General features: G+C 41.9%; 1 protein-coding gene across 1 annotated transcript in view; it reads right to left on the bottom strand.

Moving 5' to 3' along the window:
• LOC138646220 (transmembrane protease serine 9-like) overlaps positions 1 to 17,778 on the bottom strand; it is a 59,825-nt gene that overhangs the window by 21,937 nt on the left and 20,110 nt on the right. Inside the window, exons 5-6 of the mRNA XM_069735682.1 lie at positions 13,893 to 14,118; positions 4,694 to 4,784 (exon numbers count right to left, since the gene is read on the bottom strand). Coding sequence (XP_069591783.1) covers positions 4,694 to 4,784; positions 13,893 to 14,118 — 317 coding nt within the window. The remainder of the gene's footprint in view (positions 1 to 4,693; positions 4,785 to 13,892; positions 14,119 to 17,778) is intronic.

The raw sequence follows: 17,778 nt of genomic DNA, 5'->3' as shown, positions 1-17,778 counted from the left end.
GTATTATAGTAGTTATATTCTTGTACATAGGAGCAGTATTATAGTAGTTATATTCTTGTACATAGGAGCAGTATTATAGCAGTTATATTCTTGTACATAGGGGCAGTATTATAGCAGTTATATTCTTGTACATAGGGGCAGTATTATAGGAGTTATATTCTTGTACATAGGGGGCAGTATTATAGTAGTTATATTCTTGTACATAGGAGCAGTATTATAGTAGTTATATTCTTGTACATAGGAGCAGTATTATAGTGGTTATATTCTTGTACATAGGAGCAGTAATATAGTAGTTATATTATTGTACATAGGAGCAGTATTATAGTAGTTATATTCTTGTACATAGGGGCAGTATTATAGTAGTTATATTCTTGTATATAGGGGCAGTATTATAGTAGATATATTCTTGTACATAGGGGCAGTATTATAGTAGTTATATTCTTGTACATAGGGGCAGTATTATAGTAGTTATATTCTTGTATATAGGGGGCAGTATTATAGTAGTTATATTCTTGTACATAGGGGGCAGTATTATAGTAGTTATATTCTTGTACATAGGAGCAGTATTATAGTAGTTATATTCTTGTACATAGGAGCAGTATTATAGTAGTTATATTCTTGTACATAGGAGCAGTATTATAGTAGTTATATTCTTGTACATAGGGGCAGTATTATAGTAGTTATATTCTTGTACATAGGAGCAGTATTATAGTAGTTATATTCTTATACATAGGGGCAGTATTATAGTAGTTAGATTCTTGTATGTAGGGGGCAGTATTATAGTAGATATATTCTTGTACATAGGGGCAGTATTATAGTATTTATATTCTTGTACATAGGAGCAGTATTATAGTAGTTATATTCTTGTACATAGGGGCAGTATTATAGTAGTTATATTCTTGTATATAGGGGCAGTATTATAGTAGATATATTCTTGTACATAGGGGCAGTATTATAGTAGTTATATTCTTGTACATAGGAGCAGTATTATAGTAGTTATATTCCTGTACATAGGGGCAGTATTATAGTAGTTAGATTCTTGTATGTAGGGGGCAGTATTATAGTAGTTATATTCTTGTACATAGGAACAGTATTATAGTAGTTATATTCTTGTACATAGTAGCAGTATTATAGTAGTTATATTCTTGTACATAGGGAGCAGTATTATAGTAGTTATATTCTTGTGCATAGGGGCAGTATTATAGTAGTTATATTCTTGTATATAGGAGCAGTATTATAGTAGTTATATTCTTGTACATAGGGGCAGTATTATAGTAGTTATATTCTTGTACATAGGAGCAGTATTATAGTAGTTATATTCTTGTACATAGGGGCAGTATTATACTAGTTATATTCTTGTACATAGGGGGCTGTATTATAGTAGTTATATTCTTGTACATAGGAGCAGTATTATAGTAGTTATATTCTTGTACATAGGAGCAGTATTATAGTAGTTATATTCTTGTACATAGTAGCAGTATTATAGTAGTTATATTCTTGTACATAGGGAGCAGTATTATAGTAGTTATATTCTTGTGCATAGGGGCAGTATTATAGTAGTTATATTCTTGTACATAGGAGCAGTATTATAGTAGTTATATTCTTGTACATAGTAGCAGTATTATAGTAGTTATATTCTTGTACATAGGGGCAGTATTATAGTAGTTATATTCTTGTGCATAGGGGCAGTATTATAGTAGTTATATTCTTGTACATAGGAGCAGTATTATAGTAGTTACATTCTTGTACATAGGAGCAGTATTATAGTAGTTATATTCTTGTACATAGGAGCAGTATTATAGTAGTTATATTCTTGTACATAGTAGCAGTATTATAGTAGTTATATTCTTGTACATAGGGGCAGTATTATAGTAGTTATATTCTTGTACATAGGGGCAGTATTATAGTAGTTACATTCTTGTACATAGGAGCAGTATTATAGTAGTTATATTCTTGTGCATAGGGGCAGTATTATAGTAGTTATATTCTTGTACATAGGGGCAGTATTATAGTAGTTACATTCTTGTACATAGGAGCAGTATTATAGTAGTTATATTCTTGTACATAGGAGCAGTATTATAGTAGTTATATTCTTGTACATAGTAGCAGTATTATAGTAGTTATATTCTTGTACATAGGGGCAGTATTATAGTAGTTATATTCTTGTGCATAGGGGCAGTATTATAGTAGTTATATTCTTGTACATAGGAGCAGTATTATATTAGTTATATTTTTGTACATAGGAGCAGTATTATAGTAGTTATATTCTTGTACATAGGGGCAGTATTATAGTAGTTATATTCTTGTACATAGGAGCAGAATTATAGGAGTTATATTCTTGTACATAGGAGCAGTATTATAGTAGTTATATTCTTGTACACAGGGGCAGTATTATAGTAGTTATAGTTTTGGACATAGGAGCAGTATTATAGTAGTTATATTCTTGTACATAGGGGCAGTATTATAGTAGTTATATTCTTGTACATAGGAGCAGTATTATAGTAGTTATATTCTTGTACATAGAAGCAGTATTATAGTAGTTATATTCTTGTACATAGGAGCAGTATTATGGTAGTTATATTCTTGTACATAGGGGCAGTATTATAGTAGTTATATTCTTGTACATAGGGGCAGTATTATAGTAGTTATATTCTTGTACATAGGAGCAGTATTATAGTAGTTATATTCTCCTACATAGGGGCAGTATTATAATAGTTATATTCCTGTACATAGGGGCAGTATTATAGTAGTTATATTCTGTACATAGGGGCAGTATTATAGTAGTTATATTCTTGTACATAGGGTCAGTATTATAGTAGTTATATTCTGTACATAGGAGCAGTATTATAGTAGTTATATTCTTGTACATAGGGGCAGTATTATAGTAGTTATATTCTTGTACACAGGGGCAGTATTATAGTAGTTATAGTTTTGGACATAGGAGCAGTATTATAGTAGTTATATTGTTGTACATAGGAGCAGTATTATAGTAGTTATATTCTTGTACATAGGGGCAGTATTATAGTAGTTATATTCTTGTACATAGGGGCAGTATTATAGTAGTTACATTCTTGTACATAGTGGGCAGTATTATAGTAGTTATATTCTTGTACATAGGAGCAGTATTATAGTAGTTATATTCTTGTACATAGGGGCAGTATTATAGTAGTTATATTCTTGTACATAGGAGCAGTATTATAGTAGTTATATTCTTGTACATAGGAGCAGTATTATAGTAGTTATATTCTTGTACATAGGAGCAGTATTATAGTAGTTATATTCTTGTACATAGGAGCAGTATTATAGTAGTTATATTCTTGTACATAGGGGCAGTGTTATAGTAGTTATATTCTTGTACATAGGAGCAGTATTATAGTAGATATATTCTTGTACATAGGGGCAGTATTATAGTAGTTATATTCTTGTACATAGGGGCAGTATTATAGTAGTTATATTCTTGTACATAGGGGCAGTATTATAGTAGTTATATTCTTGTACATAGGGGCAGTATTATAGTAGTTATATTCTTGTACATAGGGGCAGTATTATAGTAGTTATATTCTTGTACATAGGGGCAGTATTATAGTAGTTATATTCTTGTACATAGGGGCAGTATTATAGTAGTTATATTCTTGTATATAGGGGCAGTATTATAGTAGTTATATTCTTGTACATATGGGCAGTATTATAGTAGTTATATTCTTGTACATAGGAGCAGTATTATAGTAGTTATATTCTTGTACATAGGAGCAGTATTATAGTAGTTATATTCTTGTACATAGGAGCAGTATTATAGTAGTTATATTCTTGTACATAGGAGCAGTATTATAGTAGTTATATTCTTGTACATAGGAGCAGTATTATAGTAGTTATATTGTACATAGGAACAGTATTATAGTAGTTATATTCTGTACATAGGGGCAGTATTATAGTAGTTATATTCTGTACATAGGGGCAGTATTATAGTAGTAATATTCTTGTACATAGGGTCAGTATTATAGTAGTTATATTCTTGTACATAGGGGCAGTATTATAGTAGTTATATTCTTGTACACAGGGGCAGTATTATAGTAGTTATAGTTTTGGACATAGGGGCAGTATTATAGGAGTTATAGTTTTGGACATAGGAGCAGTATTATAGTAGTTATATTCTTGTACATAGGGGCAGTATTATAGTAGTTATAGTCTTGTACATAGGGGCAGTATTATAGTAGTTATATTCTTGTACACAGGGGCAGTATTATAGTAGTTATAGTTTTGGACATAGGAGCATATAGTATTGCAGTATAAAGTTTACTTTTTATCTCACCGCTCTTCTTATCTCACTAATATAGACATAATTTTATAATTATGAACTTCTCCATGGATTTAGACCTCTGCGCTCAGTTTCCGTTTTTCGCTATCGGCTTTATTCCTGTGTCTTCTGCAGGTTTTTACACAGGATATGTAAATCACGGTGACTGATCTGCTGGGTGTCTTCTGTTCCTGTGTCCTGTTCTTCTCTGGTAACATGTGCAGCATTATTATATTAGAGAATACAATTACAGCAGATGTTAATTATCTCATTGTGCTTTAATTACTTTACCTTAGAACAATACTTATTAAACAATAGGCTATAAAATCTTCTTTTACGGGTGAGTGACTAATACTTGGGGCGGTCTGGGCAATGTGTGGTTAATAAAGTATTTCTGACCTGTCACATAAGTTCTGCAGTAATTCCCGGCCTTGTCTATGTTCCCCGTCCATCAGTATATTTCGTCTTCTGGCGCTCCGGTCTGATGTGTCTAGGAATTATTTAAGGGGTTGTCTCATTTGCAATAATGTGTGAAATTGTGAATTACCAGTAAAATTTGACATTTTTGTCATTATTACCTCTAATTAAATGTCCTGCCTGTCCTCGGGAATAGAGGGATATTTCTGTTCTGAATGGTCACATTGCAGTCCATGGTACCGAGTATCTCGCAGTCTCGGAGAGCCTCGTTACTAGACATGAGTGAACCTTTTAAGGTCCGACTGGTTTGGCAATTATTGTTTTCTGAACATGTTTGCTGAACAGTTCAATCAACACACTCAAACCCCATTGAATTTAATGGGGGGGGCAAAACAAAATGCATAGACAACACCTTCAGGGGTGTCAAAAAGCTGCCAAACAGCTGAAATTAGGAGCAGACACCAGAAAAAGTGGTATCGATTGACCCACAGTAGAAATGTCATCATGGCACAGCCACGGTCAGCCATGGGCCATGCATGACACAGAGTCGGGGCTACCATTTAGAGATTTGAGTTGAAGTTTCAATTAAGACCAGGTGGTTAAGGGAACAGTTTAAGCCTTCTTAGCTGGGAGCCCTAATACCTCATGCAACTGCTCAGCTCTGCTCAGCCACACTCAGGTGGCACAAACATCACTTTCATCGACTACTATTGGTAAAAAAAAGTACGGATAGTAACAGAGGTAGTTGAGTGAAAGTATGTGCAGGCCTGATGGTCTGGGAGACCTACTTGCACAGGCAACCCACCAGATGGAGACACAACTTGGAGTCTCAACATTTCTAAAAATTGCTAGTAATATCAGCAATAGTAAAAGACAACACAAATGTGTCACCAACTGCAATAACGTGAGATCAATACATGACACCATCGCCTAGCCTGTCAAGTCTATGACTGGGGTGGAAAACTCGTTGGAGATCCATGACTTGTTCATCTTGATGAAAGTTAGGTGGTCTACACTTTCAGGTTACAGCCAGATGTGCTTATCCATCAGGAAACAACCAGCAGCGCTAAAGACACATTCTGAGAGAACGCTGGCTGCCAGGCATTGACAAAACCTCCAAGGCGTGATAGACGACCTCAGGCCACTCTTCCATGTTTGAAGAGCAAAATGCAAAAGGGTCCAAATTCCCCGATGGGATTTGATATTTTGAGCTCAAGTTACTCCTGCACCATCCTGTCCAGTTGTTCACAATGTATCAGACTGGTATTCTGTTTTACTGGTGCACAGTCTGGTCTAAAAAATGTATGAAGCGACTCACAGAAATTGCTTCTGCCACTTACACTGCTGCTGCTAATGTTTTTGCATTGATAACTCAATATTCCCGAGGTTGGAATCCATAACTGGGATGCACACTGTGTGCCTCAATGATGTCTTGGGGAAAACCACTCTTAATATTGTCTACAAGCGAGTTTCGATACTCCAGCATGTGTGCGTCCTTATCCAGGTGTGAATTCTGTTGTCGGGCTCCGTCCTGTGGTCATGAATGGTACTTCGGCTGGTTCTGTCCATGGACTTTCTCTGGTGGCTGTGGGTGTTTCTGAGTTTCCTTTCACAGGTGACGAGGTTAATTCGTTAACTGGCTGCTCTATTTAACTCCACTTAGATCTTTGCTCCAGGCCACCTGTCAATGTTCCAGTATTGGTCTAGTTCTCTCCTGGATCGTTCTTGTGACCTGTCTTCCCATCAGAAGCTAAGTTCCAGCTTGTATTTCTTTGGTTTGCTATTTTTCTGTCCAGCTTGCTATTTAATTTGTTGTCTTGCTTGCTGGAAGCTCTGGGACGCAAAGGGAGCGCCTCCGCACCGTGAGTCGGTGCGGAGGGTCTTTTTGCGCCCTCTGCGTGGTCTTTTTGTAGGTTTTTGTGCTGACCGCAAAGTAACCTTTCCTATCCTCGGTCTGTTCAGTAAGTCGGGCCTCACTTTGCTAAATCTATTTCATCTCTGTGTTTGTATTTTCATATTTACTCACAGTCATTATATGTGGGGGGCTGCCTTTTCCTTTGGGGAATTTCTTTGAGGCAAGGTAGGCTTTATTTTTCTATCTTCAGGGCTAGCTAGTTTCTTAGGCTGTGCCGAGTTGCATAGGGAGCGTTAGGCGCAATCCACGGCTATTTCTAGTGTGTTTGATAGGTTTAGGGATTGCGGTCAGCAGAGTTCCCACGTCCCAGAGCTCGTCCTTATTATCAGTAACTATCAGGTCATTCCGTGTGCTCTTAACCACCAGGTCCATTATTGTCCTGACCACCAGGTTATAACAGGAAGCATCTGGCAAAATTTACTCTTGTACCATGGATCCAACAGAGTGGCAACCCAGTAGTCATCACTATTTTCTAAGACTATGGGCATCGTGTTGAAGATAGTACAGCAAGAAAGCGCTCATGTGTCGGGGCGCTTCCATGAGGTACAAGTCCATGGTGTGTTAGTGGCGGAGTAACACTCGAGCTTGCTTTCTATGTCCCCTCCAGCCAACCACGGACAACAGAGAACAGATCATTATGAAGAGGTAAGCTATAGGCTGGACCACGGTGAGTCATTGGACGTGGTATATCTCGATTTTTCCAAAGCGTTTGATACCGTGCCGCACAAGAGGTTGGTACACAAAATGAGAATGCTTGGTCTGGGGGAAAATGTGTGTAAATGGGTTAGTAACTGGCTTAGTGATAGAAAGCAGAGGGTGGTTATAAATGGTATAGTCTCTAACTGGGTCGCTGTGACCAGTGGGGTACCGCAGGGGTCAGTATTGGGACCTGTTCTCTTCAACATATTCATTAATGATCTGGTAGAAGGTTTACACAGTAAAATATCGATATTTGCAGATGATACAAAACTATGTAAAGCAGTTAATACAAGAGAAGATAGTATTCTGCTACAGATGGATCTGGATAAGTTGGAAACTTGGGCTGAAAGGTGGCAGATGAGGTTTAACAATGATAAATGTAAGGTTATACACATGGGAAGAAGGAATCAATATCACCATTACACACTGAATGGGAAACCACTGGGTAAATCTGACAGGGAGAAGGACTTGGGGATCCTAGTTAATGATAAACTTACCTGGAGCAGCCAGTGCCAGGCAGCAGCTGCCAAGGCAAACAGGATCATGGGGTGCATTAAAAGAGGTCTGGATACACATGATGAGAGCATTATACTGCCTCTGTACAAATCCCTAGTTAGACCGCACATGGAGTACTGTGTCCAGTTTTGGGCACCGGTGCTCAGGAAGGATATAATGGAACTAGAGAGAGTACAAAGGAGGGCAACAAAATTAATAAAGGGGATGGGAGAACTACAATACCCAGATAGATTAGCGAAATTAGGATTATTTAGTCTAGAAAAAAGACGACTGAGGGGCGATCTAATAACCATGTATAAGTATATAAGGGGACAATACAAATATCTCGCTGAGGATCTGTTTATACCAAGGAAGGTGACGGGCACAAGGGGGCATTCTTTGCGTCTGGAGGAGAGAAGGTTTTTCCACCAACATAGAAGAGGATTCTTTACTGTTAGGGCAGTGAGAATCTGGAATTGCTTGCCTGAGGAGGTGGTGATGGCGAACTCAGTCGAGGGGTTCAAGAGAGGCCTGGATGTCTTCCTGGAGCAGAACAATATTGTATCATACAATTATTAGGTTCTGTAGAAGGACGTAGATCTGGGGATTTATTATGATGGAATATAGGCTGAACTGGATGGACAAATGTCTTTTTTCGGCCTTACTAACTATGTTACTATGTTACTATTATCTTCATCTTCTGACTGTTGTGTGCTCATCACTTCTTCCCCTCCAGGCAGGGATAGGGGTGAATAAATTGCTGTACTACCAGGTTGAGGACATGAGCCATGCAAAGCACATGTGTGAAATTGCCCCGTCGTAGGGCCACCACCAGATTCGCACCTTTATTGCACACGGCCTTCCCTTGCTCCAGGTTCAGTGGAGACAGCCAATGCTTAAACTCTACCTAAATAGATGTCCACAACTCTTGAGCTGTGTGACTGCGATCTCCAAGGCATATTAATTTTAACACTGCCTGATTGCGATGAGCCTTTTAATTACAGCAGGTTCCTACCTACCCATAAATGCAGGCTTTACTGAGAGAGGTATTCACATTCACCCAGGAATTCAGACATCAGCCTAAGAGAGGTATTCACATTGGTTAGGGGCCCATCACTCTTTCAGACCCCCTTGATGTTGGTTGATGGGCAGACATTATTTGGCCAAATTTTGTTCAAATCGTCTAATTTATTTTTTCCTAGTATTCAAAAGCCGTATTGCTCTTCAGACTTCATATATTTCACATTGACATGCATTAGCACGATAGAGTGCAACCTTTTTTTGTATATTGTATATGGAGGTAGCTGCTCCCAGTATGCACCTATTTAGGCTAGTTTTGATGTGCCAGTCAGTTTTGTTTGAACCCCAATATTAGCCCAAATGATTTTGCTTAGGAATTGGGGCTTTCTGCCTGCACCCCAATATTATCCCAAATTATTTTGATTACAAAATGGAGCCTAGTGCCTGCACCCCAATATTAGCACAAACTATTTTGATTATTACATATAACTTCTGATATGAGCTCTGACTGCGACACATAATTAGCCCAAATGATTTGGATTAGGAAATGTGGACTCCTGCCTGCACAACACTATTAGCACAAACTAGTTAGACGTTGGAAGGTCAATTTCACACAGAAAAGGATCCTTTCTAACTCTCTGACAACTTGCAGCAGGAGCGACCTCTCCGTGCTGTTACACTGATAAAATGGCGCCAGCAAAACAACATGTTCACTTTTTATATGGAGAGAGACATGTGAATTTAGCAGCCAATGACAGAAACCCTTATGTCTGGACGTTGTGGATGGTTTCTGCGCCCTGCTTGGCTGACGGAATATACACACATTAAGATAATTTTAAAAATTACAGTCCGACGCTCCTCTGAGCTTTAACCACCCCCTCCCCTCATAAAATATGGCCCCCTCGCTTGTCATACAGCACCACTATCCTAGCCAAAGTCCTAACGAAAGCATTAGTGGAAACGCGATCATTTACAGAACTGTGCCCGAATTTTGCCGACTTTGAGGGAAAATGGTTGGGAATCCGACCACAAATTCGAATGTGACATGTTCATGTCGAATTTGAGATTGGCAAGTGTTTGACGATTAAGTTTGCTCATCTCTACTCGTTATCAAGACTCGCTCGCCACATGTAGACTTTATACTTCAGAGTCTGCAATTGTTGTTATTAAGCTGCCCAGAGAGCTTGATGCTGCCAACCTCAGTGTCTGGCTCCTTCTGCCACAATGCACAGGCAAAGCTGCCTTGGCTAGCAGCGTAGGAGACCACTCAGTTCAGACAAAGATGACATTCCTGCACTTCTTATAAAGAGTCAAAGACTGACTCACTTTAAGTAGAGAGACAAAGATCCTCCCCCACTTCTTGTAGAGAGAGACAAAGATCCTCCCCCAATTGAGGTACAAAGGCAAAGATTGGCCTCCACTTTTTGTAGGGATAGACAAAGACCCACTGCCACTTCCTGTAGAGAGACAAAGCCCCACACCACTTCCTGTAGAGAGACAAAGCCCCACTGCCACTTCCTGTAGAGAGACAAAGACCCACCACCACTTCCTGTAGAGACAAAACCCCACCGCCACTTCCTGTAGAGAGACAAAGCCCCACGCCACTTCCTGTAGAGACAAAGCCCCACCGCCACTTCCTGTAGAGAGACAAAGACCCACTGCCACTTCCTGTAGAGAGACAAAGCCCCACCGCCACTCCCTGTAGAGAGACAAAGACCCACCACCACTTCCTGTAGAGAGACAAAGCCCCACGCCACTTCCTGTAGAGAGACAAAGAACCACTTCCTGAAGAGAGACAAAGCCCCACCGCCACTTCCTGTAGAGAGACAAAGACCCACCGCCACTTCCTGTAGAGAGACAAAGCCCCACCGCCACTTCCTGTAGAGAGACAAAGACCCACCGCCACTTCCTGTAGAGAGACAAAGACCCACCGCCACTTCCTGTAGAGAGACAAAGCCCCACTGCCACTTCCTGTAGAGAGACAAAGCCCCACCACCACTTCCTTAGGAAGACAACATCACTCCCCCTCTTCCTGTAGATAGACAAGACCTGCTCCCACTACTTGTAGAGAGATAAAGAACTCCTTTCACATCCTGCATAGAGATAAAGACTTGTCCACTTCCTGTAGAGAGACAAAGACCCTCCCCTACTTCCTATAAAAGGAGTCAAAGATCCACCTCTGTACCATTCTGGGCGCTGATTATAGGACATTGGTCCTGCTCTGGGTGCTGAACATGGAACTACAGTCCTGCTCTGGATGATGACTATAGGACAATAGTCTTGTTCTGGGTGTTGATTATTGGACAATAGTCCTGCTCTGAGTGCTGATTATAGGACTATAGACCCCCTCTGGGTACTGATTCTTTTAATGTACAGTATATTACCCATTCTAGCTATCTATTTTACAAGTGCTTTGTGGGGAGGAAGTGGAAGGTGTTATGGAATAAATGACACATCGCTTGTCTCAGTCACAACATGTTACCTCTGACAGTGACACTATCAGTTTGAATCACTGTTCTGCGCACAATAGTCTATCAGATCACAGATCCCTAAAATAGATCATTTTTGTACCGTTTTAAAATTTACAAAAACATGGAATTTGGTTGATTTTCTTTGTTTTTAAGTGAGTTGGTGATCACAACTAGGTTACCATCTACTTCTATGGTGATGTCACTTTGACGTTATTAAAGCTGTAGATCAACATGTGTCCAAACATTAAAGGGGCAATTTTTTATTATTGTTTATTTATTGTTATTTTTCATGCATAATGCAAGAACTGATCTAATATAATTATATACAAGACAAAGAAGAGATCCCACGAAGTAAAATTAATAACAGTGATTTTATTGAACAATATTAAAAACAAAAAGTTAAAAAAGCTGGAATGTCGTTTATAGGGGATGCCGAGCACTATATTCAAAAATAAGAGAACCAAAATAGCAATAATAGCAGCACAAGGGAAATCCTTACATAAGTAAAAATCCAACAAAAAATTGTAGTAAATGTACCACCATAGTATTAATCCACATACATAGATATAACTAGAACTGCTATCAATAAAGTCCCTTGCAGAAACTAGGTAAACACCAAAGGATCAAAACAGCAGACATATAAAGCTGCCAGAGTTATGTGGACCAAAAGTTCAAGGTCAGTATCCAAGTATATTCAAATGTAATGCTCCTGTGTGTAATGACTCTGTAGAATATAGGAGAGTCACTTTTTGTATTGAAGAACTGAAATGAATCCACTTTTAGATGATATTCTCATCTTGTGAGAAGCACTTGTATGTGTGCATCTGGTTACATCCACATTTCAGACTTTTTTGACAGAAGCAAAATTTCCAAAAAAAATAAAGCATCTTTCAGAGAAGATCCTGGCGCTGCTACCCATGAGGTTCACCAGGGGGCGATACAACGTGTAACATAGTAATGGTGGAAAGGAAGTGAGGAAGTCTGGGTGACTACAACCTCCATCATTGTGGAATAAAACTCTGTGAATCGGATTTAATTATGTATTTAGATTTTATATTCGGCATTGAATAAGACGGTGACATCGTTATCGTTACATTGTATCAACTTCACTAAGAACAATGACATCATAGAATGTTCAAGAGTAAAAATGTGGCGAATCGACTCTCAGGACCGGCAGCGGCCACAGATTACTGAGGTGACCGCATGATCCGCCCCTGACGGCATCGTTCCTGGCTCCTCTACTGATTAGCCGGCATGCCACGATATGATCGATACGGTGTGATGCAGAGTGACCTCACGGCAGCCGGCTAATCAGTAGGACAGCCACAGCTACTGGCAGGTAGGAGGCGATTCTCAGGGCTACTGCCCAGGGGCCACAGATGCGGACGAGGTCCTGCAAGTCGTTTCACATCATCTCTAATGAGGAGACACAATGGTGACGAAGATGATGAGAAGGAAGATACAGAGATGGTGAGGAGGAGGAAGACACACGATGAGGAAGAAGATGATGATGATGACACCAAGGAGACACAGTGGTGACGGAGATGATGAGAAGATACAGAGATAATGACGAGAAGGAAGATACAGAGATGGAGATAAGGAGGAAGACACACGATGACGATGACGATGATGATGCTAAGGAGAAACAATGGTGACGAAGATGATGAGTATGATGATGACGTCAATGAGAAATAATTATTCATGAAGATGATGAGAAGATACAGAGAAGGTGATTAAGAGGAAGACACTTGATGACGAAGATGATGATGATGATGATAATGACGCCAAGGAGACACCATGTTCACAAAGATGATGAGAACATACAGAGATGGTGATGAGGAGGAAGACACACGATGAGGAAGATGATGAGGACGATGATGATGATGCCAAGGAGAGACAATAGCGTAGATCTATTGAGTTGAATGCACCAGAATTCTGGAATTTGCCTCCCAAAATGTTTCTTTTACAATATGCACCACATTTATTATGTCTTTAGATTCCTTTTGCTCCAAGGGAATGTGACCTCGATATAAAAGCTGTGAGATGACTGTCAGCCAGTAATTACACCAAAATGATGGCGCACCTTCCTGACACATAGTCAGCCGAGTAGGGGCCAATATCACGAGGGAGCGGTGCTCTCCAGTCTCGGAATGAATGGGTCACATCTTGCAGCCAACCGTAGTCTGCAGCACTTTCCTTCTTCATTTGTGGAGTACATCATTATGGATTGGTCAGGCCGCCCGTAGACATGTCCCCATCACTAACCTCTGCTCACTCTTAAAAAGTTGTCAGACCTCGTGCAAAAAAACCCCATCACCATTGTCTAATATTTTGGCACAACCTCATATTCTACATGAAACCTTTGGACTTTTTGCAGCAGTTTTGGCTCAGATTGATGAACTTGCCCGATGTTTACACAGGATCGATAATTCTGCCCCAATTTTCCAGACATCTTGTAATATTTTGTCTTCTTGTAAATCTTTATAATCAGTGATTTACCCGGAGTCGTGACTTAGGACATTAGGGGTCACACAGACACAGTTTAATTGTTTTTGGGGGTCCTCATCTAGAATGACTCAGCTGTGCAGTATCAGAGAGACCACCAGGAGCAGCACTGAGACCTCCAGACTGGGGGATGAGGACCTGACTTTCTGCCTTAAGTAATGGCTGATCCATGGCTCATAGGCGGGAATAGAAGCGTAGATCGACGGGCGGTTGGGAAAGGCACAGACGGATCCAAAGCTCACAATGCCAACCTGGTACCAGTACCCATTCACTTTACACACCAGCGGACCCCCAGAGTCCCCCTGCAAAGGCAAAAGAGGACAATGTCATTCACACATTGCATAGAACTCATCAGTGATGTAACATCCCAAGAAGATTAATGAGGGAAAGTGAACACATTCATTGGGGCCAACTGCTGTCCATGGCAAAATGGCCAACCCGGACAGCACTCGGGGCCATGTCATCTAATGGGGCTATCACCCTGCAGGCAGGGCCGTATTTAGTGTTTCTGCTGCCCTAGGCACTTTTAGTGCTGCCTCCCCCATTGGTGAGTATGACACTATCGGCAGTGACTGTACGCCGGACAGGTATGGTATATTGTGGTTTTTTTATTTTATGATTTATTACAGGAGATCGATGGCTTCGCTTGGAATAGCAGAAGAATAAAGATGGAAAAACTGTATATTGCTTTATTTCATTAAAATACTTTTTTCTTACTGTGTGTGTGTTTTATTAACCCTTTAACAACTGTAGAATTTGTAATGGAGAGAAGTCTTATTGATGCCTCTCCATTACTAAGCCGGCTTAATGTCACCTTACAATAGGAAGGTGACATTAACCCCTCATTACCCCATATTATTATTATTATACATTTTTATAGAGCCATTTATTCCATGGCGCTTTACATGTGAATACGAGGCAAATATAGACAAATACATTAAACATGAGCAGATAACAGGCACACGGGTACATAAGGAGGGAGGACCCTGCCCGCGAGGGCTCACAGTCTGCAGGGGATGGGTGATGAAACACTAGGAGAGGGTAGGGCAGGTTGCGTGGCGGTTCAGTAACTTCAGGATCACTGCAGGCTGTAGGCTTGTCGGAAGAGGTGGGTCTTCAGGTTCTTTTTGAAGGTTTCTATGGTAGGCGAGAGTCTGATGTGTTGGGGTAGAGAGTTCCAGAGTAGGGGGGAAGCACGGGAGAAGTCTTGGATGCGGTTGTGGGAAGAAGAGATGAGAGGGGAGTAGAGAAGGAGGTCTTGAGAGGATCGGAGGTTGCGTGTAGGTAGGTACCGGGAGACGAGGTCACAGATGTATGGAGGAGACATGTTGTGGATGGCTTTGTATGTCATTGTGAGGGTTTTGAACTGGAGTCTCTGGGCAATAGGAAGCCAGTGAAGGGCTTGACATAGGGGAGAGGCTGGGGAATAGCGGGGGGACAGGTGGATTAGTCGGGCAGCAGAGTGTAGGATGGATTGGAGTGGTGCCAGAGTGCTAGAGGGGAGTCCAGAGAGTAGGAGGTTGCAGTAGTCGAGGCGGGAGATGATAAGGGCATGCACTAGCGTTTTTGCGGTGTCGCGGTCAAGGAATGCACGGATCCGGGAAATATTTTTGAGTTTGAGACGGCAGGAGGAGGCAAGGGCTTGGATATGTGGCTTGAAAGAGAGGGCAGAGTCGAGGATCACCCCGAGGCACCGGGCGTGTGGGACTGGGGAAAGTGAGCAGCCATTGACATTGATGGATAGGTCTGGTGGAAGGGTAGAGTGAGATGGGGGAAAGATGATGGATTCTGTTTTGTCCATGTTCAGTTGTAGAAAGCGAGCAGAAAAGAAGGCTGAAATGGCAGACAGACAGTGCGGGATTTTGGTAAGTAAGGAGGTGAGGTCAGGTCCGGAGAGGTAGATCTGCGTGTCATCGGCGTAGAGATGGTACTGCATACCGTGGGATTCTATGAGCTGTCCCAGGCCGAAGGTGTAGATGGAGAAGAGTAGGGGTCCTAGAACAGAGCCTTGAGGAACACCGACTGACAAGGGGCGAAGTGAGGAGGTGGTGTGGGGGAGGGAGACACTGAATGTTCGGTCTGTCAGATATGACGAGATCCAGGAAAGGGCCAAGTCTGTGATGCCAAGAGATGAGAGAATTTGTAGCAAAAGGGAGTGGTCCACAGTGTCAAAGGCAGAAGACAGGTCCAGGAGAAGGAGGACAGAGTAGTGTCGCTTGCTCCTGGCAGTTAGTAGGTCATTGGTGACTTTAGTTAGGGCAGTTTCAGTTGAGTGATGGGAACGGAAGCCTGATTGTAACCGATCAAAGAGGGAGCAGGAGGAGAAGTGGGAGAACAGTTCAAGATGGACGTGTTGCTCCAGCAATTTGGAGGCATAAGGGAGAAGAGATATCGGGCGATGGCTAGACACAGAGGATGGGTCGAGGGAGGGCTTTTTGAGGATGGGTGTGATCTTGGCATGCTTGAAGGATGAGGGGAAGATGCCTGTTGTGAGTGAGAGGTTGAAGAGGTGCGTTAGGGTTGGGATGAAGACCATGGAAAGGTTAGGGATGAGGTGGGATGGGAGCGGGTCAAGCGTGCAGGTGGTGAGGTGTGATCTTGACAGGAGAGTGGAGAGCTGATCTTCTGTCATGGTGGAGAAGCTGGTTTTGGAGGAGCAGGGTTGAGCAGCTAAGAGGGGCAGTGGGCGCTGTGGGCCAAAGCTTTCTCTGATCGTATCGATCTTCTGTTTAAAGAAAGAGGCGAAGTCTTCAGCAGAAATGAGGGGGGAGGGAGGAGGTGCGGGGGGACGGAGTAGAGAATTGAAAGTGTTGAAAAGCTGTTTAGGGTTGTGAGACCGGGAGGATATGAGAGATGAGAAGTAAGTTTGTTTTGCGGCAGTGAGCGCAGACTTGAAGCTGGCGAGGGACTGCTTGTATGCAGTGAAGTGGTCGGCAGAGTGGGATCGCTTCCATCTCCGCTCAGCAATCCTGGAAGCCCGTCTCAATTCTTTGGTCAGGCTGGTCAGCCAGGGCTGCCTGTTAATTGTACGAGTTTTACTATGCATGAGTGGGGTGGCCGAATCGAGTGTTGTTGTTATTGTGGTGTTATAAAAAGTGGCAGCAGCATCTGTGTCATGAAGGGAGGCTATGTCTGTGAGAGGGAGAAGGGACTCAGAGAGTGATTGTAAGTTGAGATGTTTGAGATTTCTGCGAGGGTGAGTGAGTTTGTGGAGTGGGGGTTGCACACTAGGAGAGGAGAGGGACGAGAATGTCAGTAGGTTGTGGTCAGACAGGGGGAGGGGTGTGTTAGTGAGGTTAGTAAGGGAGCAGAGGCGGGTGAAGATGAGGTCCAGCGTGTGGCCATCTTTGTGAGTGGCCTCAGAGGACCATTGAGTGAGGCCAAAGGAGGCAGTCAGTGATAAAAGTTTAGAGGCAGCTGAGGTGGAAGTGTCAATGGGGACATTGAAATCACCCATGATGATAGTGGGGATGTCGACAGAGAGGAAATGAAGTAGCCAAGTGGTGAAGTGGTCGAGAAAGGTGGAGATGGCTAGTTCTGGGGGGCGGTAGATGACAGCCAGCTGGAGGTTGGAGGGGGAATAGATGCGGACAGAGTGCACCTCAAACGAAGGAAGATTAGCGGAGGGTGGTAGCGGGATTGGAGTAAAGGAGCAGATGTCGGACAGGAGCAATCCAACTCCTCCACCATATGCCACCACTACAGGGCAAGTGAGAAGAACTGGGCAAAGCTCCAGAATTGGCACATCTAATAGATGCGCCTTTTCTGGGCAGCTGCGGGCTGCTGTTTTTAGGCTTGGGAGGCCCATATCTATGGCCCCCTACGAGCCTGAGAATAGCGGCCGCATCTGTCAGTTTTGCCGGGTTGGTTGTAAAATATAGGGGGGACCTCACATCAGTTTTGCTTTCATTCATTCTCCCCGGCTTGCGCTCATCGCTGGCAGAGCAGAGGAGAAGGAATGA

This window comes from Ranitomeya imitator, chromosome 7 (assembly GCF_032444005.1).
Source record: "Ranitomeya imitator isolate aRanImi1 chromosome 7, aRanImi1.pri, whole genome shotgun sequence".
Classification (NCBI taxonomy): Eukaryota; Metazoa; Chordata; class Amphibia; order Anura; family Dendrobatidae; genus Ranitomeya; species Ranitomeya imitator.
Note: the sequence above shows the minus strand (reverse complement) of the source record. Positions and strands in the feature narration are given on the sequence as shown.